The sequence below is a fragment of the Crocodylus siamensis genome, chromosome 6 (assembly GCF_052110815.1).
Source record: "Crocodylus siamensis isolate JL-2025a chromosome 6, ASM5211081v1, whole genome shotgun sequence".
In the NCBI taxonomy this organism is placed as follows: Eukaryota; Metazoa; Chordata; order Crocodylia; family Crocodylidae; genus Crocodylus; species Crocodylus siamensis.
In genome coordinates, this window is record NC_143400.1 from 94,712,894 (window position 1) to 94,737,532 (window position 24,639).

Here is a 24,639-nt window from a genome sequence, read left to right on the forward strand (position 1 = left end):
GAGGAGGGTTAGTACGTGCAGCACAGAGCACCGCAGTCCCATGCAGTTAGAGCCGTGCCGCAGAGACCCCTGATACGCTCGGGGTTGCCAGCTGAGAGGGGGCCAGTCTGGGACCTTGGGGGGGTCCCGGGTGCTGCAGGGGGAGGGGCCGAGAGTGGCCTGGCATAGAGAGGGACTTCTAGGGAGCCCCGGGTGTGTGCCCATGGTCTGCCCTTCCCTTCCAGGGAACCGTGGCAGAGCTGGCGTAGGGTCAAAGCCGGGAGACAGCAGCGCAGGGGGCCAAGGAGGAGTCCCTGCAGGCATGAGTGCATGAGGGAAAGCGAGAAGCCCCCTGCCCCCTGCAGGGAGCAGCCCTGGGGGTCACTGAGCTGAGCTGCCGCAGCAGCGCCCTTCTCCCGGGTCCCTGCTCCTTCTCACGCAGGGTGCCTGGATGCGTGCAAGGGTCTGCAGCCCCCTCATCTGTCCGGCCGGCCCCCCGCCCCAGCACAGGGGTCTCAGGGCAGGAAGCGCACAGCACGCCCTGAGTACCTTGGAAGAGAGGAGCTAAGAGAGAACAGAGAGGGCAGGAGCAGGGCTGGCAGCGCGCAGAACAGCCCCACTTACTCTTAAGCAGGATCGTGGGCTGAGGCGGCCGAGGCGGCGGCTCCCCTGCAGAAGAAAGGCCCCGAGAGGACGAGAGAGGAGGGGTTAGTCAGCCAAGCGCGGGCCGTGACACGGCGACGCGGTGCCGGCACCGCGGGGTTAACCAGCGAGGGGAGCAGCCCCCGCCCTTGCCCCCATCCCCACGGCACGAGCCGGGGACGCCAGCTGTGGATGTGCGGCACCAGGCAGAGGCAGGCCTGGGCATCTCTCCTGCAGCAGGGGAGCCAGGGGGGTTTCCCCCCTTCCTGACAAGCAGCCCCTGGTGATGGGTAGTGACATCCAGGCCTGGAGCCAGCAGTGGCTCCCCTCAAAGGTCTCCTGAAAGCAGGTGCCGCAGGAGAGAGCGAGGAGTGAGAAAAGGAGAGCGAAAGGCAGCAGAGGCAAGGCTGGAGCAAGGGGGCTGAAGGAGGCCGCGGCACGGACCACCCTTGACGGGGCGCACCCGGGCACACCCCAGCTGGGAGCCCCGGCTTTGCCCGGCCAGGGGCCCTGCTGACGGAGCCGCCCGCCTGCTGTGCTCTGCGCAGCCCCTGGAGACAGCGGGTTCCCGTACGCAGCGAGGCGGGGAGCATGCGCCAGGGCCAGGCAGAGAGCACTGCATGCTGGAAGGGGTGGGCACCTCGGTGGCCGGGGCCACGCAGCACGGCCAGGCACCTGGGGGCTGGTATTGGAGGTGCGGGGGAGCATCTCTTACTTTTAGCCCTTCCTGGGAGCTGGGTGGGTCTGGCCGCGTTCAGGTCCACGCCTAGAAGGTCTGGAGGGTCCATGGGATTTCCCAGGTAGAGCCTGCAGGAGAGAGCACACAGCGGGCACGGGGCCGTCAGCACGGTGTCACGGGGTGCTTGCGTGTCCCACCACGGCCCTGCTGGGTGCACGGGGGGTCGGTGATGGGCACCGGGCGGTTACAAGGTGCCAGCTGTCTTGGCGCCTCAGGTGGGGAAGCAGCCCCAGGCCCCTCTCCAGAGGCAGGGGGACGTGTGAGCAGCAAGAGCCCCCACTTGCATTGCCCACCCCAGCGATCGTCGCAGCCGGAGTGGCTAAGTGACTTGTCCAAGGACAGAGCGGGAGCCAGTGGCAGAGCCGGGAACCTGCCCTGCACCTCCCAAGTGCCAGGGTGCTGCGAGATGAGGACACCACCATCCCGGGGCAAGAGGCTCCTGGAGACTGTGCTCAAAGGGACACTGAATACTGCCCTTTCCTCCCCGACCCCCTAGCCAGGTCTCCTCACCTGCCAGGCCGTCTGCCCACCACCCCACATCCTTCCCCATCCCGGCCTGCTGCCTGGACCAGCTATGCCCTGGGCACTGTCCCCCGGCCTGGCCGGGTCCCGGGTGCTGTGCCAGGCCACGCCGAGCTCAGGCAGCACGAGGGCAGGGCCCTGCGCTGCCGTGGGCGAGCCGGGCGTGGCGAGAGCAGAGACAGCGCGAGAAGGAGGGAGGAAGGCAGGGCTGGGCGTGTGCTTCCGCTGCCTGGGTACATGCTGACCGGGACGGCACGTACCCACACCCACGCCCGCGTGGAGGGGTGCCGGGGCTCCGGCAGGGCATCAGGGGCAGGCTGAAGCCCGGAGAACCGGGTGGCACAACAGAGCACACCGCACTCCAGGGCAGGACTGAGCGGCATCGGCAGGGCTGTCGAGCTGGGAGCTGCGGGCTGGGCCAAGGGCACCGGCAGAGCTCGGGCTGGCAGAGCAGGGAGCTGTGGCATTGGGACTGGGGGGCTATGCCAGAACGGCGCGTGGGCAAGCCTGTCCGGTGCCTGCCCACCCTGCGTTTGGCTCTGGCATCTCTGAGGCCTCGGCTTTTCAGAGCATTCAAACCAGCGGTGGAGCAGGAAGAGGCTCCAGCACGTGACATGGGGTCTTGCAAACGCTGCTTCCGGGAGCGTCCTGCTGGCCAAGAGCTGCCGCCCCAGGCACAGGCCTCCCTTGTCCCCCCAGAGGCAGCAGCAGCTTGTGGAGCTGAAGGACACCGGTGTCCTTCACCGGCCACAGAGGCACCTGAGTCTTGCTCTGTCCCAGATACCATGGCCAGGGCAAGGGGGTTGCTGCCCTGGCAGAACCCGCTTGAGTTAACAGCATCTGTAACTACTGGGACGGGAGCAATCCGGGGCAGAGGGGCTGGCACGTCCCCGGTGCTGGCACTCCGGGGAGCTGAGTACCGCGGACATGGGGGGGCAGGACATCGTGTGCCCCGGACACCCCAGAGATCTCACTCTGCGAGATCTGCAAAGCCAGGTGGGCTTGGGCCTTGTCCACTGGGCTGTTGGGAGTCACAGGTACATCCTTTCCGGCTAGGATGCGACAGAGCTGTGGGGAGGGGGTCCGTTAAGGAAATAAAGATTTGAACCCTCCACCCTGAAAACCGGCTGCACGAAGTCTAAGGGGCCAACTCCTGCTGAAGTGCCTGGCAGGGATCGACCGGAGCAGGCAGGGAGGAGCGAGCGCTGTAGCGCGCGGGCACTGGAATGGAAACGGGCGTCACATGGGCTCCGGGTTTCGGCCTTGCGGGGACGCAGCTGACTCTGGGGTGGAGGAAGCGGCTGCCGAGCAGCGGAGAAAGGCTCCAGGCAGGCAGGAGGGCACCTCCCTCTCTTCCACAGGGAATACAGCGCCTTTCTGATGGGCAAAATGCCCCCAGCTCTGTAGGCGCCAGGTCCCTGGTGTGCCCAGGTCCCGAACTCTCATGCGAAGGCAGGAGCGGTGATGCCTCCTGATGCAGCCCTTGTCCTGGGCATCCAGCACCCCCGGTGAGTCCCCAGTACCACCCCCATTGCACACCAGGCCAAGCATGATACCACGGGACCCCTGTCCGGGGCCCCTCGGCCATCTGACATGCACGCACCGAACGTTAGTAAGAAAGGGGGGAAGGAGCATTAGTTTGCACAAGCCGCATGGCCCCTGCCAATACCCCAGCCCAGCAGAAACCCCAAGCTCCCTCCCAGCCTCGTTTGGGGAGGGGAGAGGAGTTGCATGGGCAGGAGCTGCCCAAAGCAAGAGCAAGCCCAGCCCTGGCGCCTGGGGAGGGGAGAGAGGTGCAGGAGGAAGCAGAGAGGAGACGGAAAGGCTTCTTACTCATCAATCTTATCGGGGAAGCCCCAGCAGTGCTGGGGGTTGGTGTCTCCATGCCCCGTGTGGATGAAGCTGTTTTTAAGCGGCTGGCTGATGTCGTGGGCCGACAGCCCGGCCACCGAGGTCACCGTGTTTCGGGGGAACTGCCCCACGTTTAGGGTCCGCTTATTCTGACCCCGCCACCAGTAATTCTCAGCCCTAAGGAACAAAAAGGCCCTCGTTACTGACAGCAGAGAGAGTCCGGCTCTGGTCAATGCCGCCCAGTGGGGGCCCCCGGCCCTGGGAGGCCAGGGGGGTGCGCATCTCACAGCCTGTCTGGAGCAGGGGATGCCACTGACGCTGCCAGGGAGCACCCGCCTGCTGGCATGTCGAGGCTAAGTGACTGGCCCAAGGGCATAATGGCAGTCAGTAGCAGAGCCAGAGTCCTGACTCTCACTAGTGGCGTGCACTCCCCATAAAGAGCCAGGAGAGGAACCCCAGAGTCCTAGACCCTCGTCCCATGAGTCACTCGGCTCCCCCTGAGCCTCATCAGAGGATCGCAAAGACCTTGCAGGTGAGGGAAGTGGTGGGCTCCGCTCCTGCTGGCACCACGGAGTGGGCAGGGGCTGGGATCGGTGCCCTCTGCACATGGGTATGACCAATACCCTCGTGGATGCCACTGGGAATTGGACCCATGGCCAAAGCCATGGCCAGGGCAACCAGCCAGGGCTGGTCCTGAAGGGAGATGGGCGTGCTGCTCACGTGCGCCCTCCCAGCCCCTGGGCCCAGCGGGCAAGGAAGAGCCGACTTCCTGGGAAAGCATCACCTGCCAGGCTGTGGCCACATGCGTGTGGATGTGGCATGTGTGCATGCACGCACACATGTGTATATGGCACACGTGTGCATAGCTGCACCGCTGCCCCCTTACTGCTCACGCCGAGCTCACTGCCGCAAACCTGCCAGGTGCTTTTACCAACCGTGGGCCCTGCACGGGGTGCAGGGCTGGCTCCACGGCAGGCTGGGCCTCAGGTCCCAGCGGGGGCTGCTTCTCACCCTCCAGCAGCCCCCGGCCCTGTGAACGCCCTGCCAGTCCCTCAGATGACCCCTGCGTTGCACATAGGGGGATGGGGCACGTCCTGCAGATCGCCATGCCAGAGGAGCCCACGCTCGCCTTTGCCTGCGGCTGCCAGGGACAGGGACGCAGAGCCAGCTGTGCTGGGGCAGGATAAAGCCACCCGCTCCCAGCTGGCTTAGCCGATATCAGCCAAGCAGGCTGGACCGTCTACCCACGGTCACCTGCAGGTGAACCAGGAAGCAAGCTCCAAGCCAAGCACTTCCCTGAGGACTCCTAATCCTATGAGGAGAATAAACCATAAAGCAATTTGTGCCATTAATAAACAAACCAGCACGCCGGGCGTCAGGACCGTTGGCACCGGCCTGTCGTTACCCGGCACTGACATGCAGCCACCTCGGGGGTGCAGCTGGCACCTCCCGCTGACAATGCATGACACAGGGCATGGAAAGGATGCGGTGACGTGCCAGTGCCTGGCTGGAACGGGGCCGAGCCAGCCCTGGCGCACAGCTGTTACGGGATGTCTAAAGGCCACCAGTGGCCAGGAAAGTATCCCCAGCCCTGTCCCAGGATGGGCAACGAGCCCAAGGGAGCACCTCCTCCTGGCATCAGTGCTCCCGTGTGCCACACTGGGGCACGAGGCAGAGCCCCCCTGCCCCAGGGAGAGGGGTGGGAGGGGGGCAGGAGCTGCCCTGAGCTGGTGTTTCTAGGGAGCAGGGGACGGAGCTGCCCCCACCCCGCCCTCTGAATGCCCTGGCCCACAGCAGTGATGCCAGCTCAGCCTGCATACCCTGCCGTTTCCTGGAGGTACCTGTGACTCAGCCCGGTCGCGGCTCGGCCCTTTCCTGTTTACCTCCCCCGGCAGCCGGAGAGCTGCAGGGGAGCAGGCCCCAGACAGCCGCGGCTCCGCGCCGCTCCGGGGCGGGCGGCCAGGATGTTACTCAGCCGGACCCCGGAGCGAGCAGAGGCAGCGTCTCGCTGGCGACGTGCTCTCGCCCACGGGGCCTCCTGAGCCCCTTGGGGTTTGCACAGCCGTGGCCTGACCAAACCTGCGTGCCTGCCGCTCCCTGCCGAGTCCAGACCTCCTCCCGCCCCGGTCCCTCTGCTGCCACCTCCCTCCTGCCTCCACAGCCACGCTTGTCCGAGAACGGACACCGCTCGTGTCACGGAGCCCGGAGCCCTTCGCCCTGCTGCGGGTAGGAAACAGGCTGCATCGTCCCAGCTGGGGAAACTGAGGCACGGGGCGGGGAGGCGACGTGCACCAGGCTGCTCGGCCAATCCCCGGCAGGACGTGGGCATTAACCCTGGATGGGGCGAGGCTGCCCTGGGTGTGCAGGAGCTCCCTGCCAAAGGCAGTGGTGGTATCAGGCCCCTCACGCCCGACCTGTCTCCGAAGCTCCTGTCCCAGCCGCGACAGGGCGCGCCAGGATCCGGCTCCCCCCTCTCCCTTGCCAGCCCCCCGGTCCTGGCTCCCCAACATGCCTGCTTTCCCCTCTCAGCCCCAGCACGACTTCTCCAGGCAGGCCCCGGGAACTGGGCCCGGCCTGAGAATAAACCATAAAGCGTTCAGCAGCCCCTCGACACCCACGCCGCCCCCAGAGCTGCTGAATGCCCAGCCCAGCCTGGTACCCTCCTCCCCCTCCGCGGGGCGAGGAAACTGAGGCACGGCTCACCCACCTGCAGTCATCAGCGTGAAAGGGGAGATACCTCCGGCATGTGGCCCTCGCCACCCCTTCAGACCTGCCGGCCTGAACTCTGCAGCCCCCCGGACTCGCAGCCCACCACCCTGCCCCAAGCAGGCTCGTCCTGGCTGATGGAGACCGCGGCCCGCCGAGCCAGGGTCTCACCAGAGCCGGGTCCTTCAGCAGGGCGAGGAGAGCGTGCCGTGCCGGGCGTCGGAGAGAAGTGGTTGTGAGCTCTGGCCTGGGCGTGATGCACTGAGGCAGCGTGCACACACTGCTCCAGGGCGAGCTACGCCCACGCGCCCACTCCCTGCCTGCAATTACCTCGCCGGGCCCTGCGCACGCACGACTCATCGGCGGGCGGGCAGGCGGGAGGGAGGGAGGGAGGGGAGCCAGTCCCTAAAGACACACAATCCCGCCTGATTCATCCCCGGGCTGTGACTAACCGTCCTTGCCCGCAGGACGCCTGCCCTGGGAAGGGAGGTGACGGAGCAGGGGGCGGATCCGGCTCTGGGGTCACTGTCCCCGGCTACAGCAGCCGCCCGTGGAAGCTCGAGGGGGAGAGGAATGAGCCGAGATGGGACGGTGAGACCCGTCCGACCGGGGGAAGCCACACACGTGCGTCTCACATGTCTGCCATGGGCACGTACACACCCCAAAGCCCTGGGTGCAGCCTGGTGCCAGCGCCTTGCACCGAGCCCTGCACACCTCCCAGCCCCAGTCCCTGGCTCTGGGCAGCCTGGCCGCTTGCCCTGGCCCGTAAATCCCTGGGTGCCCATGGTGCCCGATGGAAGTGGGAGGATCTCAGTGGCACCGCAAAGCCAAAGGAGGCTCTGGGGAGCCCCTGGTTCTTGCACCTCCGGCAAGACACCCAGGTGCTCGGTGCCTCGGTTTCCCGAGGGTGACGCTGACTCGCGGGGGGAGGCGGGCTGCGAGGCAGGGCTGAAGCCGCTCACCTGGTGGAAGGAGCCAGGGAAGGGGCTTCCTCCCACGCCCGCTCCTTCCCGGCCTGGTGCTGGGGACGGGCTGGGCTGTCCTTGAGCAGATCAGATAATCGCGGGCAGCAGGTGGGGTGGGGCACGGCGCGGCCAGGAGGGCAACCTGGCCCGCTCCGTGGCATCCGGGAACATGACTCACAGCAGGGCCACGGGTGCAGGGGGGACGGCCTCTTGGTGCTCTCAGCCCCCAGACAAGCCACGGACACAGGTGGAGCGGTGGCACCAGAGCCTGCCAACATACCCGCATCCCTGGGGCCTGGGCGTGCCCTGCCTGCTGCGTGCTGTGCTGGGGACTCTGCTACTGACACACTGCGTGGCCTTGGGTGAATCCATTTGCTGTGCCTCAGTTTGCCCCTCTGGAGTCCAGTCCTATATGTTGCCCCCCACCTGGGGCACTGTAAGGGCTTGTCAGCATGAGGCCACAAGATGCCGAGCTACAGGTGAGGTGGTGGTGGTCCTCGGTGTCTGTCAGGGCAGGGGGGAGCGCAGCACGCACCTGGTTCATAGACTCATGGATGTGTGGGTCAGAAGGGACCTCAACAGATCATGGAGTCCGACCCCCTGCCTGGGCAGGAAAGGGCGCTGCCAGCCAGATGCCCATCTAGCCTTCTCTTAAAGACCCCCAAGGCAGGGGAGAGCACCACCTCCCTTGGCAGCCCATTCCAGATTTTGGCCAGCCTTACCATGAAGTTTTTCCTGATGTCCAGCCTAAATCTGCTCTCTGTCAGTTTGTGACCATTGTTCCTTGTTACCCCAACAAGTGCCCTGGTGAACAGAGCATCTCCGATCCCTTGCTGCGTCCCCCTAATGAATTTGTAGGCGGGCACAAGATCCCCTCTCAGCCTTCTCTTGCAGAGGCTGACGAGGTCCAAGTCCCTCAGTCTCTCCTCGTAGGGTCGCTGACCATACAAGTGGCCACTTCTGAACCCTCTCGAGATTCTCCGCAACCCTCTTGAAGTACGGCGCCCAAACCGGGATGCAGCACTGCAACAGCGGGCTGAGCAATGCCGCACACAGAGGAAGTATCACCTCCCTGGATCTATTCGTCATGCATCTGCTAATGCACGGTAGCTTTGCTGATGATTTCGTCCTACTGATGACTCACATGTTGGTCTTGGAGTCAGCTATGACTCCAAGATCCCTTTCCGCTGCTGTGCTGCTGAGAGGGTCACTTCCCAGCCAGTTGACATGCTGGATATTTTTGTGCCCTAGATGCAGCATGCTGCACTTGTCCTTGTTGTCCTGCATCCTATTGTGTACTGCCCACTTTTCTAACCTGTCCAGGTCTGCCTGCAATCGTTCCCTACCCTCTGGAGTGTGGACTTCACCCCACAGTTTAGGATCGTCTGCAAACTTGGACAGAGTGCACTTCACACCCACATCCAAGTCACGGATGAAGACATTGAAGAGTACAGATCCAAGGACCGAAGCCTGCGGGACCCCCCCGGCCCACATCCTTCCACGTCGATACCGACCCATCTACTACCACTCTCTGGGTGCGACCGCTAAGCCAATTTGCCACCCACCAGCCCGTGTAAACATCTATGCCACAGCCTCTTTATTTAAGAGACTAGGATGAGACACCGTATCCACGCCTTGCTGAAGTCCAAGAAAACGACACCCACCTCGACTCCCGCGTCTAAGCATTTTGTGACCCTGGTGTCAGGAGCCATCCACTGAGGTGCAGACCCCACCCCCAGCTGCCCAGGGAGAGGGTATGGCCATGTGGCACAGGGCACAGGCCCGCCACAGGGCAGGGGGAGCTGGGCTGGGTGACCACAGCTGTGTGGCAGGGGGCAAGCCAGGTGGGCCCCTGTGTGAGCTGACCCACAGGCCCGGCTGCTGCCAGGGCCTCGATCCCAGCTCCCAGGACAGCAGGGACAGCCAGGAGGGTGACAGTGCCCTGCATGCTTCCAGACCAGGGTGCTGCGGGTGGCAGGGCACCTCCTGCCCCCAAAGCTGCCCAGCGCGTGGACAACACAGCCGTGCCTGGAGGCTGGCCCCGGAGGCTGCTCCACCCAGGCTCTGCTGGGCCGGCTGCCAAGCAGCAGCTATGGCGGGGGCGGGCTTCGCAATGCGGGCACCTGCTCCGTGGGGCCGGCGGCAGGAGATTGGGCTCCAGTCACGTGGCCACTAAACACCACGACTCGCCCGGGCCGGGCATCGGAGCCCTCCCGGCCCAGGAGAGATCCTGGCTTTACTCCTGTGGGGCCAGGCCAGTCTCTGGGGTGGCGCACGCCTGGTGCCCGTGGGGAGGCATCAGGCTCTTCCAAGGGATCCAGTTCATCCCTGCCTGCTCTGAGAGCCCCAAGGAGCTGCCACCAGCTCCCAGCCCTGCCCTCGTGCTGCCCCGCGCCCCGTCACTCCTGTCTGGAGCCACGCGCACACACACACACACACAGCTCTGCCGGTGCCCCTCACTCCCAACCCTCAGTCCCTGCTGGCCCAGCCCTGACCCTCCCCATATTGCTCTGCCTGTGCCCCCCAGGGTACAAGCAGACAGAGCGGGCCATGCCACCTCATTGCAGTGACCTTGGGAGAGGATGCAGAAGCAAAGACCTGGGCAGTGACAGGGGCAGTGAGCCCGTCTGCCCAGGGGGACGGGGGAGGAGGGAGCTGGCCAGCCGTGGCCTCCCGGTACGATACCTGCCCTCGATGACTGTGATGACGTCGTTCATCTGGATGTGCAGCTTGTCAGGTTCCTCGAAGTCCTGGAGTGCCCTCATGTCCGTCGGCTGAGCCTGCGGCAGGGCACAGGGGGCACCGTGAGGGCTGGCCATGCCCAGCACCCTGGGCAGACCCAGGCTGCTGCCTGGGAGAGGGCTGCACCCAGGCCCCATGCTAGGGTCTGGAGGTCAGGGCTGGGACCCCTGGGACTGCTCAGAGCCCCACGAGAGCTCCAGAGACCCACTCTGCAGTCGGCGGGCATGGGATGGGGTCCAGCCACGTTAACCCCTAGATGCCCTTGCTCTAGCAAGCACCGTGCCCCCATCTCCCCCCCGCAGACAGAGTTTCTGGGGGCACAAGATGATGCCCAAGGACACAGACAGGAAGAGAGGACTGCTCCCCTCCTCCCCTAACCACTAGTTCCTGCTGCCCTCCCGGGGCAGGAGGAGAACCCAGGAGTCCTGTGGCTCCAGCCACCAGCCCACACTGCCCTCCTAGGGCCAGCAAACACTGTGTTGGATGGAAAAGGGGTTGCATCCCCAGAACCTAGCGTCCCTGTCATCCCCTGGCACCAGGCCATGTTGGACCGGGGAAATGCCAGGTCCTTTCGGGAGCTGGGGAGCGCGAGGGCACAGGTGCAGCTGTCCAGGGACCAGCCACGCTGTGGCCACCCCTGGCACCTACCTCCACTAAGAAGTCACGCAGGGCCAGGAAGGTGGGTCGGTCCTCAGGCTTGTGGGCCCAGCACTGCAGCATGACGTTGTAGATGTCCTGGGGACAGTCCTCGGGCCGTGGCAGCCGCTCCCCCTCCTTGTCAATCTTGTGCAGGATCTGCAGGATGGGGAATGCCAAGGTCAGCAGAAGGGAAGCCATAGGGGTGGCAGGGGCAGGCAGGGAGGGGACTGGTCTGAGGAGGAAGGTGCTGAGTGGCAGAATGAGTGTCCGCAGCCCTGAGAGGCTCTGCTGAGCCCCACGGACCGGCTGCAGGGCAGGACGCAGATGCCAGGGCGTGTGGGGGGGGGCATCATGGCATTGCTGTGCAGCCCACAGCACCAGGGTCACGGTGCCTGGCCTGGCATGGGCAGTAGAGATGGGCCCCAGCCACCAGACTCTCAGGCCCATGGAGGCAGGGGGCTCTCCCCACGGCCAGGGCTGGGTGCAGAACCCAGGAGTCCTGGCCGCCATCCCCCAATCTGTCCTGTTCTCCAAGCACTGGCAGCCCAGGACGGGCACCATGGCCCTGCTGCCCACCTGGCTGCCGTTGAGGCCGATCCAGGGCTCCTGCCCGTAGGTGAACATCTCCCAGAGGGTCACCCCAAACATCCAGGTATCACTGGCGTGCGAGAAGGTGCGTGTCTTCAGGCTCTCGGGGGCACACCTGCCCAGGAGAAGGGCACGCGGGGTTACTAAGGCCGGCGGCACCCCCCACCCCTTCAGAAGCACCCTCCAGCCCTGCTGGGCTCTGCACACCCCAACACGACAGAGCTGCTCAGGGACACTTAGGACGTATTCATTGCACTTCTCAGGCCAGCACCTGCCTGTCCAAGCAGTAAGACACAGCTAAGTGTCCTGGTAGAGGCGCAGCGCTACAGCTTTCTGCGGCAGCAGCGTACAAACGTGTGTTCAGGTACGGCCGCACACGATACAAAGGGCAGGGATGTTGGTCCCAGCCCTGGCACTGCATGGACTGGCTCTGGGGTGGTATCAGGGCTGCAGTGACTATCAGCAGAGTCCCAGCTCACCCCGTGAATCCAGGGTAAGAGTGGCACCCCCTCTCGGGCTCAGCTCCCCATGCTATGGGGGCTGCACATCCTCACGGGTGGACGTGAGGATTCGTGTCTGGGTTGGAAGAGGCACAGCCGGCTCCAGCCCGGTCCAGAGCAGGCTGAGATCGCAGCAAGCATTTAATGTGCAATGCCTCAGGACACGTTCTGACTTGTCACCAGGCACGTTGATGGATGGCTATTACTATCTTGCTCAGGGCTGCCCAAGGTACGGCCCATGGAGCCGTATCCTCTGGCCAGCAGTGCTGCCTGGGGGTCGCAGGCTGGCATGCCACTGGCAGCATGTGCAGGCCCTGTCTCACCTGTGTGCCAGCACCTTCTGCAGAAGCCCCGAGGGTGGCAGGAATAGGGGGCCCAGCTCCTGTGTGCCCAGGGGCAGGACTGAGGAGATGCCCCTGCTCCACGGAGGGGGAAAATGCCAGGCCTGGACTGTGGCAGATAGTGGGGGGTTCTCACCAGGCGAAGGGCACCTTGCGGTGCTCCTGCATGACGTAGTGGTCGTCGTTCTTGGGCAGGGCCCGCATGAGTCCGAAGTCGCCAATCTTGACCAAGTCGTTGGCAGCCAGGAGGATGTTGCGGGCGGCCAGGTCGCGGTGGATAAAGCGCTTGGACTCCAGGTAGGCCATGCCCTTGGCGACCTGCACGGCGTAGCGGCACAGCGTGGCGATGAGGAAGTGGCTCTGGTTCTTCCGCAGCCGGTCCAGCAGGGAGCCCAGCGGCGCCAGCTCCGTCACCTGGCATGGGGGACAGAGTCAGGCCCCCTCAGCCCCAGATCCAGGCCCTCCATCTCCCCCATTGCCCTGTCCCCGGCCTCACCATCTTCATGGGGTGGGAGAGCACGACGCCGTAGAGCCGGATCAGGTTGCGGTGATCCAGGGAGTGCATGGCGTTCACCTCCCGGATGAAGTCGTCCAGCACCTCGGGCTGGCTCAGCACGTCTGTCTTGAGGCACTTCACGGCCACGCTGAGCTGCAGCCGAGATGGGGGCGGTCAGAGGGCATGGCCCCCAGTGCGGCTGCCTCTGGGGTGGAATGTGGCAGCCACCCCGGAGTGGGCAGGGAGGGTTGAGAGGGGAAATGGCAGCTGCTGCTGGGTGTTACAGTGCTGCGGGGGATGATTGCCCTCAGGGACCCCAAGACAGGGATGGGGGTACCAAAAAGTGAGCTGGCACCGGGGTGTGGATCCTCCCAGAGCTGGGGGGCAGCTGCAACCTCTGGAGGCCCCAAGCCAAGTCCTGGGGGAAGGGACGCAGGCTCTGGTGCAGTGCCCGAACTGCCCCCTGGTCCCAGGAAGGCTTTGAAGGCTGCAGTGTTATGGGTGGGACGTGAGCCCTGCCCCACAACCCAAGAGGAAGGTGGTTTCAAGCCCCGAAGGGCGGGTGTGGGGGGTGGATTGGCAGCTTCCCCAGGCAGGACAGATGTGCCTGCAGGTTGTGGGGGTGCATGTTGGGAGCCCCGCAGCGGCTGCCTGGAGTCAGATGGACAGGCATGCCGAGTCCCCGCACCTGGGACCAGGGCCCTGCCCCCTGCGCCCCGTACCGTCTTGCCGGAGGGTGTGGACCACTCGCCGCGCCGCACCACGCCGAAGGAGCCGTCGCCCAGCTTCTCGAGCAGCGTCAGGTCCCGCTCGCTGATGAGGCAGGTCAGGGCGGGCTGGCTGGTCCCCTCGGGGGGCGGTGGAGGTGTGGGCGGCTTCCGGAAGGTGCTTTGGGGCTGGGGGGGGAACTCCGACTCGGGGCGCTTCCCGCTGAACACCTGCATGGACAGACAGACAGGCCGCCCGCGTCACCGGCATGCCCTAGGGCTCCTTCCTTGGACTCCAACAACACCCCCCCAGATCATTTTGACAGGAGGGGTGCAGGTCCCAAGGGATGGGAGAGGAGAGCAGAGCCCCTGTGACTCTCTGTGGAGAGGCCAGGACTCTTGGGTTCGACCCGAGGCTCCGAATCACATTCCTGCTCCGTGCCTCAGTTTCCCCACCTGCAACGGGGGGAGCGGAAATGACGGTAGCCCGCAGCTTAGAGGTGTCCAGCTGAAAAAGCTGTCCCAGGTGTCTGCTCCACCCTGTGCCAAGGGGACGGTCACCCATGGTAAGGCAGCAGCGAGGTCACCCCCGCTTGGCTTCCCGTCCGGCGTGGCAGGCGAAGAAGCAGACCTGGACCCTTGCGCTGGGTCCCCGTCTCTTAGCCCTACCCCAGAGAGCTCAGCCCGTGCCCTGCGGCCTCTTCACCCATGCACACCCCCGGGGGGCTGAGAAGGGGAGGTCAGGAGGAGGCTGGCAAGCTCTGGAGCCAGGGTTGGGAAACGGGAATGTCTCGTGCCGGGTGGGGATGAGTCGCGCTCTATTAAAAGCCCGTCCTGGCCCCGGTAGCAGCTCGGCTGAGGTGACTCACAGGAGACACCCACCATGGGCTGGGGCTAATCCCGGAGCCGGGCCAAGCTGGGGGCCAGCGCGCCATGAATATGCGTGGCCTGGCTGCCAGATATGGGGTGGGGCTGCCCAGCTACTAGCAGAGGGTTGGGGGGGGTCTGCCATACAGACAAGGAGCCCCGGTCTTGTGGACTCATTCTGTGGGGGGGAAGGGTGGGTTTCCCGGGGGTAATGGGGCAGGAACGGGAGCCAGGGCAAGACCAGAAAGAGGGTCTGGGAAGAGAAGGGCCCAACTGGGCAGGGGTCCAGCCTGGCCGTCAGCACCTTCCCAGCTACTTGCAGGCTTCTCTGAGTCCTGCTCGGAGGCTGGCACCAGAGGGCACGCTCACGTTCACACTCACACTCAAGCCTGGAGCCAGCCCCACCCCCAGGGCAGAGGCGAGCTGCATACCCAGCACCTAATTAGCACTTCATTAGCTCCCTGGAAACAGTCAGACTCACCCAGCAGAATGAACTGCCTGACTGTCTGTCTCAGGCAGCCCTGCCCAGACAGCAGAGCACCCACTGCCCCGAATCCTCGGGGATGATCAGGCACTGCCATGGGGAGCACTGGCAAGGACCCTCCCCCCCAGCCCACCCATCACCAGCAGCTGCTGTGACCCACTCGCTCCATGACAAGGACCCCAAGCATCGCCCTGAGACCTCCTGGCACTCAGCTGTCTGCATCTAACCCAGTGCTGCGCCTGCAGTCACCCCCAGCATCTCTCGTGCCCACAAACACCTGACCACGGTTTGGGCCACCCAAGAGGCAGGAGCGATAGCAGCCGAAGTCCCGTGTGGCGGGGGGAGAACAGAGCCCCTTCGAGGACAAGCTCCCAGGCCAGCAATGGGGTGCAGCAGGTGCTGGGACTGGCAGGGTTGGGCTGGGGTGCCCAGAGCCACCACTTTAATGGCAGCTCCTGTGGGCAGCGCTGCGGAAGTGCCTCCCTGTCCCCCCAGCCAACACTTGGTGTCAGGGACGTGGCTGAGGCCCCCTGGGGCCATGCCCCTCGGACTGGCTCCTGATCCCTTTGCAAGGCGCATGACTGGGATGAGCTGAAGCCTGGGTGGAGAGGCCAAGCACTGGGCTGGGATCCAGGATCCGCACCATGCCCATTCTATCTCCTCTACGGCCATGGGTGAACAGGCCCCGTGCCTCAGTTTCCCCATCTCCTTCAACTCACACCCAAGCCGAGCACTCAGGGCATGCCTGCCCTTACTCGCTTCCAGCCCGGCGCCCCCGTCCCACAAGGCCCCTGCCTGCTGTACCTTGCTCATCCATGACTTGCGCTTGCACATAGCTTTCCTCCTCTTCACGGCCTCCCACAACCGTCGTTGGCCTGTGGAGACAAATGCCGTCACCCATGGGCCCACGGCGAGCTGGTGCCCTGGCCCACCCCACCCCGAGCCTTTCTGCCAGGAGGGAAATGCAGGTCAGGGTAGAGGCCCTGCAGCCTGTCAAGAGAGCATCGGCCTGGGGTACCAAGCCCTGTGGGCTGCAAGCTGGAGCTTGCCCAGGCCCAGGACCCTGGGGAAGACCCCCAGTAACGTGGTGGGGGACAGAAGGGAAGGAGAGAGGGCAAGGGGTGCGGGCTCAGGGCCGCGGCCATACGCACCCGGGCGCCCCATGCCGATCTTCTCCAGGTCCTCATTCTTGACATACTCGAAGTGTGAGAGGCGGGTGACGTTGAGGTCGTCCCGGATGCGAAGGAAGTACTGCTGCAGCTGCACCTCTGTCAGCAGCTCAAGGAGCCAGTCCGTGCCCTCGTCCGCCTGCATGCTGCAGCTCAGCTTCTGCGGGGGAACAGAGCCGGGGCGCGGGGTGAGCAGGGCACATAGACCCCATACTGCTCACAGCGCCCCGAGACAGCCCACAGTGCCCACGGCACCAAGGAGCACTCACCCTGTGCTTCCCGGATGAGGGAAGGTGATGGGCAGCAGCCCACTCACACCCCTACAAGCCTGAGCCTTGGGGTTGGGGGGTCACCAGCCCATTCAGAGACCCCCACGGCAAGCCCAGGGGGGCTGGGATGGGGACAGGCTGCTGGAAGAAGGCACTTGCAGGCCATCGGGGAGCCCCAATTCCACCTGGCATGGACCCCATGGTGCTGCAGCAGGGCCCTGGGCAGAGCTATCCCATTTGCTCTTGGGGGATGTGGAGCTGGCACATGTGATGGCGCCAGCACCCTGGGAGGCCCGAGGCAAGGTGTGACATGCTGGTGCCCCCACCGCCGTTCTCAGGAGGTTGTCCCTCCCCTCCATCTCTGAGGCTGGTGCTAGCTGCCCACTGGGCACCCCGTGCATCCCCTGCCCTGGTCCCTGCTGGCCTCCAGCTGCACATGGGGTGCACTACAGGCTGCAGCGGTCTCCATGGCTTTGCCAAAGCACCACATCTCCCTGCACCGTGCACGGCTTTGCTGAGCCAGGAGCTCTCTGCCTCTCCAGCCCTGCAACATCCTGTCACCCCCCAGGCCTGCGCCCACAGGGCGCTGCCAGAATCACTGGGACAATGTGACCTGCTGCTGCATCCTTCTCTGGCAAGGACCCGCTTGTCTCCGGGGCCACGGAGAGCGGCGCAGAGAAGCCAAGCGGCTCCTAGCTGCTCTCGTTAGTGCTGGAGCATCATGCAAGCTGGACTGGCCCTGGGCTTGGAGAGCACGATGTTGCTACCCTGTCCAGCGGAAAGAGAGCCACGAGGAGCCCGGGAAACACGCTGCCCCTACGGGCTTCTCTTCCAGGCAGCACTGGCAGCTTGAAGGGTCCCCAAGGGGCACATGGGATGGAGCGGGCAGTTCCCCGCCCAATGCAGCAGCCCAAGTGCCAGCCTGGGGGGCACCTGGGGCAAACCAGCAGCCACATTCCCTGCCAGATTCGGCTGTAGCAAGGGCACCGTTTCCAGCCAGCCACTGGGTGCACTGGTCCCTGACCAGCCCAGCTCCCTCCCCATGCCAGTGATGCCAGGAGAGGGCAGGGCATCAGGAGGGCCCCATCTCAGCTGTCGCAACCCCTCCAGCGCCGCAGCCACGGGGAGCCTGGCTCTGGGGGCGGGCGCAGCTGTGCTGGATGCAGCTGGCCGAAGCGCCGCCCGCCCTGCCGCCCACCAGCGCTTCGTGCCCCCTGGCACCGCCACCGCCCGGCGTCACGGCCAAGTGCAGGAGGACCCGTTTCCCATGACCATGTTTGGTGCGGAAGCCGGGGAAAGCCGGGCTGGCTCCACTCTACCCAGCCCGGGCACCCCTCCCCTGCCGGGCTTGCCCGCGTGCACACGCGTGTGTACGTATGTGTGCACCTCTGCCCCTGAAGACAGGACCGGGTGTCTCCTCCTGGGCAACTGTCTGTCCTTCCCCGTGCCATGGGGGCTGCTGTCCACCAGCAGCCCTAGTGTGTGGGTCTGCAGGCCCCTCGCCCGGGTGGGGGCTCCGAGGGGACGGCCGCGTTGCCCACGGCTGGCCCCCCGACGGGTCTCACATGCACGCCGATGTCTCGTGCTAGGGCCCTCAGCCCAGCAGCATCCCCCTCCCCAGCCCCACACCTGCCACGAAGGCCTAGTCCTGCCAGCTGCCCTGGAGGGCATGGGGCACCAGGGCTTTCACCACGTGGGGTAAGGACGGGGGTGAACGAGCAACTGCATCACATGAGAAGAGGTATGTGGGGAGAGCGCAGAGGAAGTCTCCTTCAGCGCGGGCTCCCTCGATGCCCTGCCAGCCACCTCTCCTCATGCCGTGGCACTGTGACCGGGGGTCCTGCAGCCCACATGTCCCAGCTGCACATCAGCATCTCCCCCCTGCACGGTGCTGTGCCGCTCTTGGGAGCGATCCTCTGCCACGGCACCTCTGCCGGCACGCACCTCAGATGCCAGCCTCCTCGGAAAGGCACCAGCTTGTACAGCACCTAGTGCAGCGGGGCCAGGGCAGCTACTGTGAAGACCGGCACACGGATGGAAGACAGACGCCGTTTGCTCTGAAGCTGGCCCTCCTGGGGGCACCCCACCTCTGTCTGCTGCACCCCATTTCTAGCTGTGTCCTGCCTGGGCATTTGCAGCCCCCCCGAATACCAACCCACTGCTGTGCCTCTCTCCATGGACCCCCAGCCCGGGGGCCGGGAGGGGATTCTTGGGTTACAGCCGCTCCGAGCCGCAGCGCGACCACTAAAATTCCCTGCGCGGCGGAGTCTGGTCTAAAAATACGGTGGGTGCGGCAGTGCCTGGGGGCCGGAGAGAGGCCCCTGGTGACCCCCGTGGGGCAGGGGGCATGCCAGAGGTGCGAGCTGGGAAGCCAGCCACGGGGACCCCATCCTTGTTGCAGGGCGAGGGAGCATCCGGCAATGAAGGGGAGCGTGTGGACGGGAGCCTGGAGCAGGGGCATGGGGGGAAGGCTAGGGGCTGCAGTGCCGTCCTCGACATGCCATGCAACCCACGCACCCCACAAGCCCAGCAGCACGGCCCCCCCGGGCAAGGAGCTCCCCCGTGGCAATGCAGGCGGAGACGGAGGCAAAGGGACTTACGCGGTAGACGCGGAAGTGGGCCAGGAAGGGCAGGGAGCGGCGCAGGGCCTCGAAGCGATGCATCTCTGCTCCTGCCGGCCGGGCGCTGCCGGCTCTCCGGGCGCAGGCTGAGAGTAAGTCCTGGGCGCTCCAGTCCTGGCCCTGCCGGGGTAAGTGCAGGAGGGGAAGCAGAGCAGGAGACCAGGGCCCTTGGCAAGACTCCTGCACGCATCACACGGCTGTCCCGGTTCGCGGCAGCACTGGTTCCTCCAGCGTGAGCGAGCTCCGGGCTGGGCTGGGGCTGCCCCGACCCCGTCGGCCGCCCACGAGCCAGGCCGAGGCGCAGGGTCCGCTCCCGTGGGTCAGCCCAGAGCTGGACGCCGAAGCCTCTTAGATGGACCCAGAGAGGGAGAGAGCAGGACGCTGCGCACAGGTCGTTGCAGCCGGTCCCCTCCGGCCGCCGCGCCGCGCCGGGAGGGCTGGCAGCCTGCGTGGTCGCTTCTGCCGGGGCCCCGGGGACACGGGCACAGCTCCTCCATAAAACCCAGGTCGGGGGGGCCGTCCCCAGGATCAGGAGCTGGCGTGGGGCTGCGTGCGCGGGCGGGAGCCTGGCATCACGCCGAAGCCGGGGCCCCAGCCATCATCCCCCTTCCCGAGCCTCCGCTTTCGCAACAGGTCCTGCGGAGGCAGGGGGCGCGGGACGGAGGGTGCCCGCGGTTCGGCACCGCCGCTCCCAGCTCCGTGGCGTGGGCACCGCGGGGCCCGTGTGCGTGTTCGGCGGCGCCCGCGGCCCCCCTCCCGTGCCTGCAGGCCGCAGCGAGTTGCTCCCACCCCTCACTCCCGCGTCCGCCCGCCTGGCTGGAACAGAGACGCTATGGTATTCGCAGGGAACGCTTTTTGATCGGCAGCCAAGAGGTCAGATTTAACTGCGGGCTGGAGAGTCTGTTTCCTGTGGGCCTCTTGCTTGGGATTTCAAACAGCTCCTCAGTCTCCTCCGCTCTCCCGGCCTCTCTCACGCGCTCCTCGGCGCCCCGTTCTCCACCCGTGCTCCCCCCGCCCCGTGCACACGCGAACGGGGATCGCACTGCTGCCCTCGGTTCGTTTGCACCGGGAGGGGGAAGGGAGGGAGAGGGGGGGCATAGTCCAGCCCTGGTGACCTGGATATCCGAGCTGCAGACCGACCGTTCCCGGGGGACGGTTCCGGTTTGCCGTGGCCGCGCCACAAGGCCCGGCTATCTCGGCTCGAGCAACCGGGCTGGGTCTGCAACCGTCCCTCTAGAAAAGCCTGAGTCTGCAATGGGCAGGTCACAGGGAACCCCTCTGTATACAAAGCACGTGGCTCCTCCAAGCCCAGACGCCCTGGGGATGGGCACGCGCGAAGCACAAGCAGCGTCCCGTCCGCACGGGCGTCTCTACCTGCAAAACGTCCCCCGCGGTCGCAGCCCAGCAAGGACTGATGCGAGTCCCGTGTCCAGCCCCAGCCCCACGTGGTGCTGAAAGGCCCTGGACCCCGGGGGCAGTCCCACTACCTGCAGCGGCTGGAGGCAGGTGGGAATGCCCATGTCCCCCGAGGCCTCAGGGTGGTCTTCTCCCCCTGCTTAGCACAGGGCACGTGCCCGATGCCCAGAGGTGGCCATGCCCGCACGCTCGGTGATGGGCAGACGTGACCCGGGGCAGCTCCGGAGCCGATTCCCCAGGACACAGGGTCAGGGAGAGCAGGACCAGCCAAGGATCCTGTTTCTCGATGCACCTGTGTCACCCTCCTTTCCCCGCTGCAGAGCTGGGGGGCTTGCTCAGAGCCAGGCATATGGCAGCAGCAAGCGGGGCCAGCGGGGTGGGCTGTGGGGTCCAACAGCCCTTCCCCCTCGGTGGCTGGGGGCAAAGCGCTGGCTCCAAGTGACAGAGCAATGCTGAGCTCGGGGAGCCGGGGGCAGCCCGGGCCCAGGGTCATTTCCTGCCAACAGGCCAGCCGCCCCCCCAGTCCTAGGCCTGTCCCCTTCCCACACCACACCTGGAGGCATCGCCAAGATCTCATGAACACGCGGGGCCCAGGGGCCCATCTCCACCCCCGGCCAGCTGGACCGGGGCTGTTCCTTGCACCGCCTGCCTCCCCACGGGCGCCCTGCGGCCGCACCCAGGGGCTCGCGCGTCTCCCCAGCTCTTGGCCACGCGCCGCATCTCCACACAGCGCTTCCTGTGCAGTGCACCTGACAGCTGGCCTGGGCTGGCGGGGACAGGGCTGCGCGCTTCCCCTGCACCCCCGTGGCTCCCTGGGGCGTCCCAAAGCACGGGGCTGTCCCCGTGCCAAGCAGGGAGAGCGGCGGAGGCCTGGCAGGCACAGGGCTGGCTCCTGAACACTGCTTCCTTGTCTAGCACCGGGTCCCGGCGGGTCCCCGGGGAGAACAGCTGGACAAACGCGCGGCCCCGGAGCTCCACGGAGGCTGCTCGTGGCGTGAGAGAGAGGAGACCGCGGGCGGCCGGAGGCGGCCAGACCCCGGCCTGACCTGCCCTCCTCCTCCTCACAGCCCCCCTGGGACCCCTGCTTGCAAAACCAGCTGAGGCCAAGAGGCCCCTGTGCCGGGCTGCCTGGCCCAGATGTCCCTTCCCTAAATAAGGAGCCAAGCAGAGTTAACCACTCCCCCCCGCTTAAAACACAGGGCAACATTGCCCTCCGGTGACCTCAATGAATGCATCTCCTGTGCCCCCCTTTTGTATGCCCTGCCATGCACAGATGCTTTCTTGCCCCCCTTGGTAAGCAATGAAAGGGTTAAAGTGCCCCCTCCACCACCTGGAGCTGGGCAGGGTAAGGCCCAGGCTCTCTGCAGACTCAGGCAGCCCGTCACGCTCAGGTTGCAGCATCCAGGTGATGGCTGGTGGACAGCCCCCCCATAGAGGGGAAGCACAGCAGCTGGTTACACGCGCGCGTGCTCCAAACACACAGTCGTGCCCCAGGTTATGGGTTTCCCTTCTCCCCAGGCACTCCCAGCCTCCCTTGGCCAAGCAGCGGGGCCCCCCCCGCACCAAAGGTCACGCACCGAGACATCTGGGGCTGCCACGCTCAGCCAGGCGGGCAGAGCAGGGGCATGGCGGTGCACAGAGCCCACCCCCCCCGCAACAGCTTGCGATGGGATTCAAGCCTGCGCAGCCCCGGGCAGGATTGGGCTCCATCAGACACAGGGCCTGTCTGTCCAGGGCGGTGGGAAAGGAAGTGGAGCGGGCGGAGGGCCAAGCGCAGGTGTGTCCTGCTTCCCCAATTAGGGGCTGCAGCTGCCGGCGCCTCATTGACATGCCGGGCACAGCCCAGGCGCGAGGAGGGGCTGGCACAGCTGCCAGGCACAGGGGCTGCCAGACCCTGCCATGCAGGGAGCTCAGTGAAGGCAGCGTGGCACAGGGCATCCTCCATGAGAGCGGGGCAGGGCTGGAGGCTGCTTGGGGGGGGCTGATGCCCAGCCCCAAAGGCGAGAAGGCCCCCCTGCATCGCCGGGTGCACGCACATGCAGAGGACAGCTCCCGAGCCAGCTCAGGGCGTGCCAGGAAAGACACGGAGGAGTCGCAGCAAAGCTGGGTACATCGGAGGGTGAGAGCTAGCGCAGGCCCCTGCTACAGGCAGGATCGGCCCCGACCAAAGCACCCCAGGCACGTCCGTGTCCGACCCGTCCCTAGAACGGCGCGGTCAAGCCTGTCACGCGACTACGAGGCCCACTGCCGAAGAGGCCCAGAGCCACGTCCCCTGCTACAGAGGACGGCAAAACCCCCGCAGCCCATGGGGATCTGCCCCCGGGGTAAAATGCCTTCCTGATCCCCGACCCCACCTCCACTTGGCCAGACAAGGCCGCAGGGATGTTGCATAACCTACGTCCAGCCATGCAGCCCCTCCGTGCCTCAGTTTCCCCCTCTTGGGAGCAGGCAGCCCACCGCACACAGCATGGGGGTGCCAGGGCTGCTCCCTCCCCTCCATGCAGCCCGGAGGTTCCTTCCCAAAGACACAGTGGGGACAGGGCTCAAAGCCGATGAGGCTCCTAATGATGCTCTTGTGGGCGCAGCGGTCAGCCTCAGTTTCCCCATTTCATCCACCTGGACACGGCGAGCTGCGAGGGGAGCCCCAAAAGACTGTGGTCACCGAAAGATGGAGAAGATGTCCCGTCGGGAAGCCCCGATCCCTGCCCTGGGGCCCTGGTGCCTGCCTGCCAGCAGAGTCCCATGCCCAGGCATCCCTTACTTCTGGCCTAGCAGAGATGGGGGGGTGTCGCCAGGATGTGTCTTCATGGAAACCTGCCCGACCCATGATGCTTTCTAGCATGATTCAGCCTGGTTTGGGCCATAGCTGGATGTGTAAGCCAAGGGGTCTCGGAGGGCAGCCGCCCACCCGAAGCACTGCCTCCAGCGTGCCCCGCATATACCTGGCCCCTCAGGGACACCCTGCACGCCCCTCCACCCGCGGGGGCACTACGGGGGGGCTGCCCATGGAGCTGGGGCAGTTTCAGTGCCAGGGGCCTGCAGTGCCCCACCCCAACCCACCATGGCCCTGCTCCCCTTGGGGTCAGGGGTCTGGCCTGAGCTTGGCCCGCTGCCCGCAAGGGATAGGGATGCCAGGCCCTGCCCCAGGGCTGTCTATGCACAGCTCTGCCAGCTCCTCTCGTCACCCTCTCCATCACGCCTGGCTCCTGCCCCTCACCCCTCAGTGCCTGCCTTCCTCCAGCCTCCGGCCGCCCGTGCCTGGCCCTGCCAGCCCGGCCCTGCCTTGCCACTCCCGCGACCCCCTACTATCTCAGCCCCACGTCCCCCTGCCAAGGCCACTGCTCCTCCAGCCCCCAGCCTCCTCCCAGTGAATCATGCTGCACAGTGCCAGGCCCCGACTGCTGGGCACGGCCCGGTCTCTGTGGGCGAGGGGTGTGCAGGCAGGGGAAGCAGACAGCCCCCCTTCCTAGGGGCAAGCCACGCGCCCGCTGGCAGAGTCCCCCCGGGAGCCGCATGTCCACTTTTCAAGCCGTTCCTAGCAGGCCTGAGAGCTGGGGTCCACAGTGCTTTGCCCCGCCCTGCCGTGGGCTCATTCGCAGCCTCAGCACAGCCACCTCCCCAAGCCGTGCCTCAGTTTCCCTGCTATAAAACAGCATGGACCATGCAGCTGAGCGTGCACGTCTCCTCTTCCCAGCCCTCCCATCCAGCTGTGCTCCCGGGAGAGCAATGCTTCCCACCCCTGCAATACAGCCCAGTGCAGGCAGGCCAAGGCCTGGGGGGCCGGGGCATCATGCCCTGCCCTGCTCTGCTCTGCTCCAGGCCTACAAGAGCTGGCACTGAGGGTGACGGGCACCTTTTAGACCTATGTACCACCGCCCACCCCACAATGCCCCCAGGACACTGCTGCGAACAAGGCGCAACGGGACGGGGGACTCCAAGCAGCCGCGAACAAGCCCAGTTGGTACCCAGCACCCGCATGGCCCCGCTGTACTGACCCTCTGGCCCGGCGCTGCCTGGCCGCTCGGTGGCATCTCCTGCCGCGGAGGCCCAGCGTTCCCGTTGAGCAGCCGCGGGGACCTGCGCCCAGCGCCCTCCGGGAAGGTGGCGGGGCGGGCGCTCAAGGCCTCGTCGTCCTCCTCGGCGCTGCCCAAGCGCTGGTAGTCCGACTTCTCCCCCATGGCTGCAGGACCGGCGCCAGGGGTGGAGCAGGGATGGATCCAGGCTCCGTGGTCACATGGCAGAAAGTTGCTGCAGTGCTGGAGGCAGGGACCGGTGAAGGTGACCCAGGCCCAAGGGCACCGGCCCCCCCAGCCTGGTCCTGCTTCAGCAGCTTGCTGTCCCTCCGGCGGCCAGATCCCTGCAGGGATGCGGGAGCATCCTTCTCCGGGGAGGCCTC

General features: G+C 65.9%; 1 protein-coding gene across 8 annotated transcripts in view; it reads right to left on the reverse strand.

Annotated features, from left to right (window-relative positions):
* TNK2 (tyrosine kinase non receptor 2) overlaps positions 1-24,639 on the reverse strand; it is a 30,485-nt gene extending 5,846 nt beyond the window's left edge. The window contains exons 1-12 of one of the 8 annotated variants that reach the window (XM_090050987.1): positions 24,239-24,639; positions 15,920-16,097; positions 15,573-15,643; positions 13,433-13,648; positions 12,711-12,863; positions 12,351-12,628; positions 11,362-11,488; positions 10,795-10,941; positions 10,090-10,184; positions 3,716-3,910; positions 1,337-1,428; positions 604-648 (exon numbers count right to left, since the gene is read on the reverse strand). In XM_090050987.1, the coding sequence (XP_089907113.1) occupies positions 604-648; positions 1,337-1,428; positions 3,716-3,910; positions 10,090-10,184; positions 10,795-10,941; positions 11,362-11,488; positions 12,351-12,628; positions 12,711-12,863; positions 13,433-13,648; positions 15,573-15,643; positions 15,920-16,097; positions 24,239-24,421 (1,780 nt within the window). In that variant the 5' untranslated portion in view covers positions 24,422-24,639. Of the gene's footprint in view, positions 1-528; positions 649-1,336; positions 1,429-3,715; positions 3,911-10,089; positions 10,185-10,794; positions 10,942-11,361; positions 11,489-12,350; positions 12,629-12,710; positions 12,864-13,432; positions 13,649-15,572; positions 15,644-15,919; positions 16,098-18,806; positions 23,512-24,238 lie in introns of those variants that run through there. The other 7 variants (XM_090050981.1, XM_090050983.1, XM_090050984.1 and 4 more) reach the window with 7 other exon arrangements.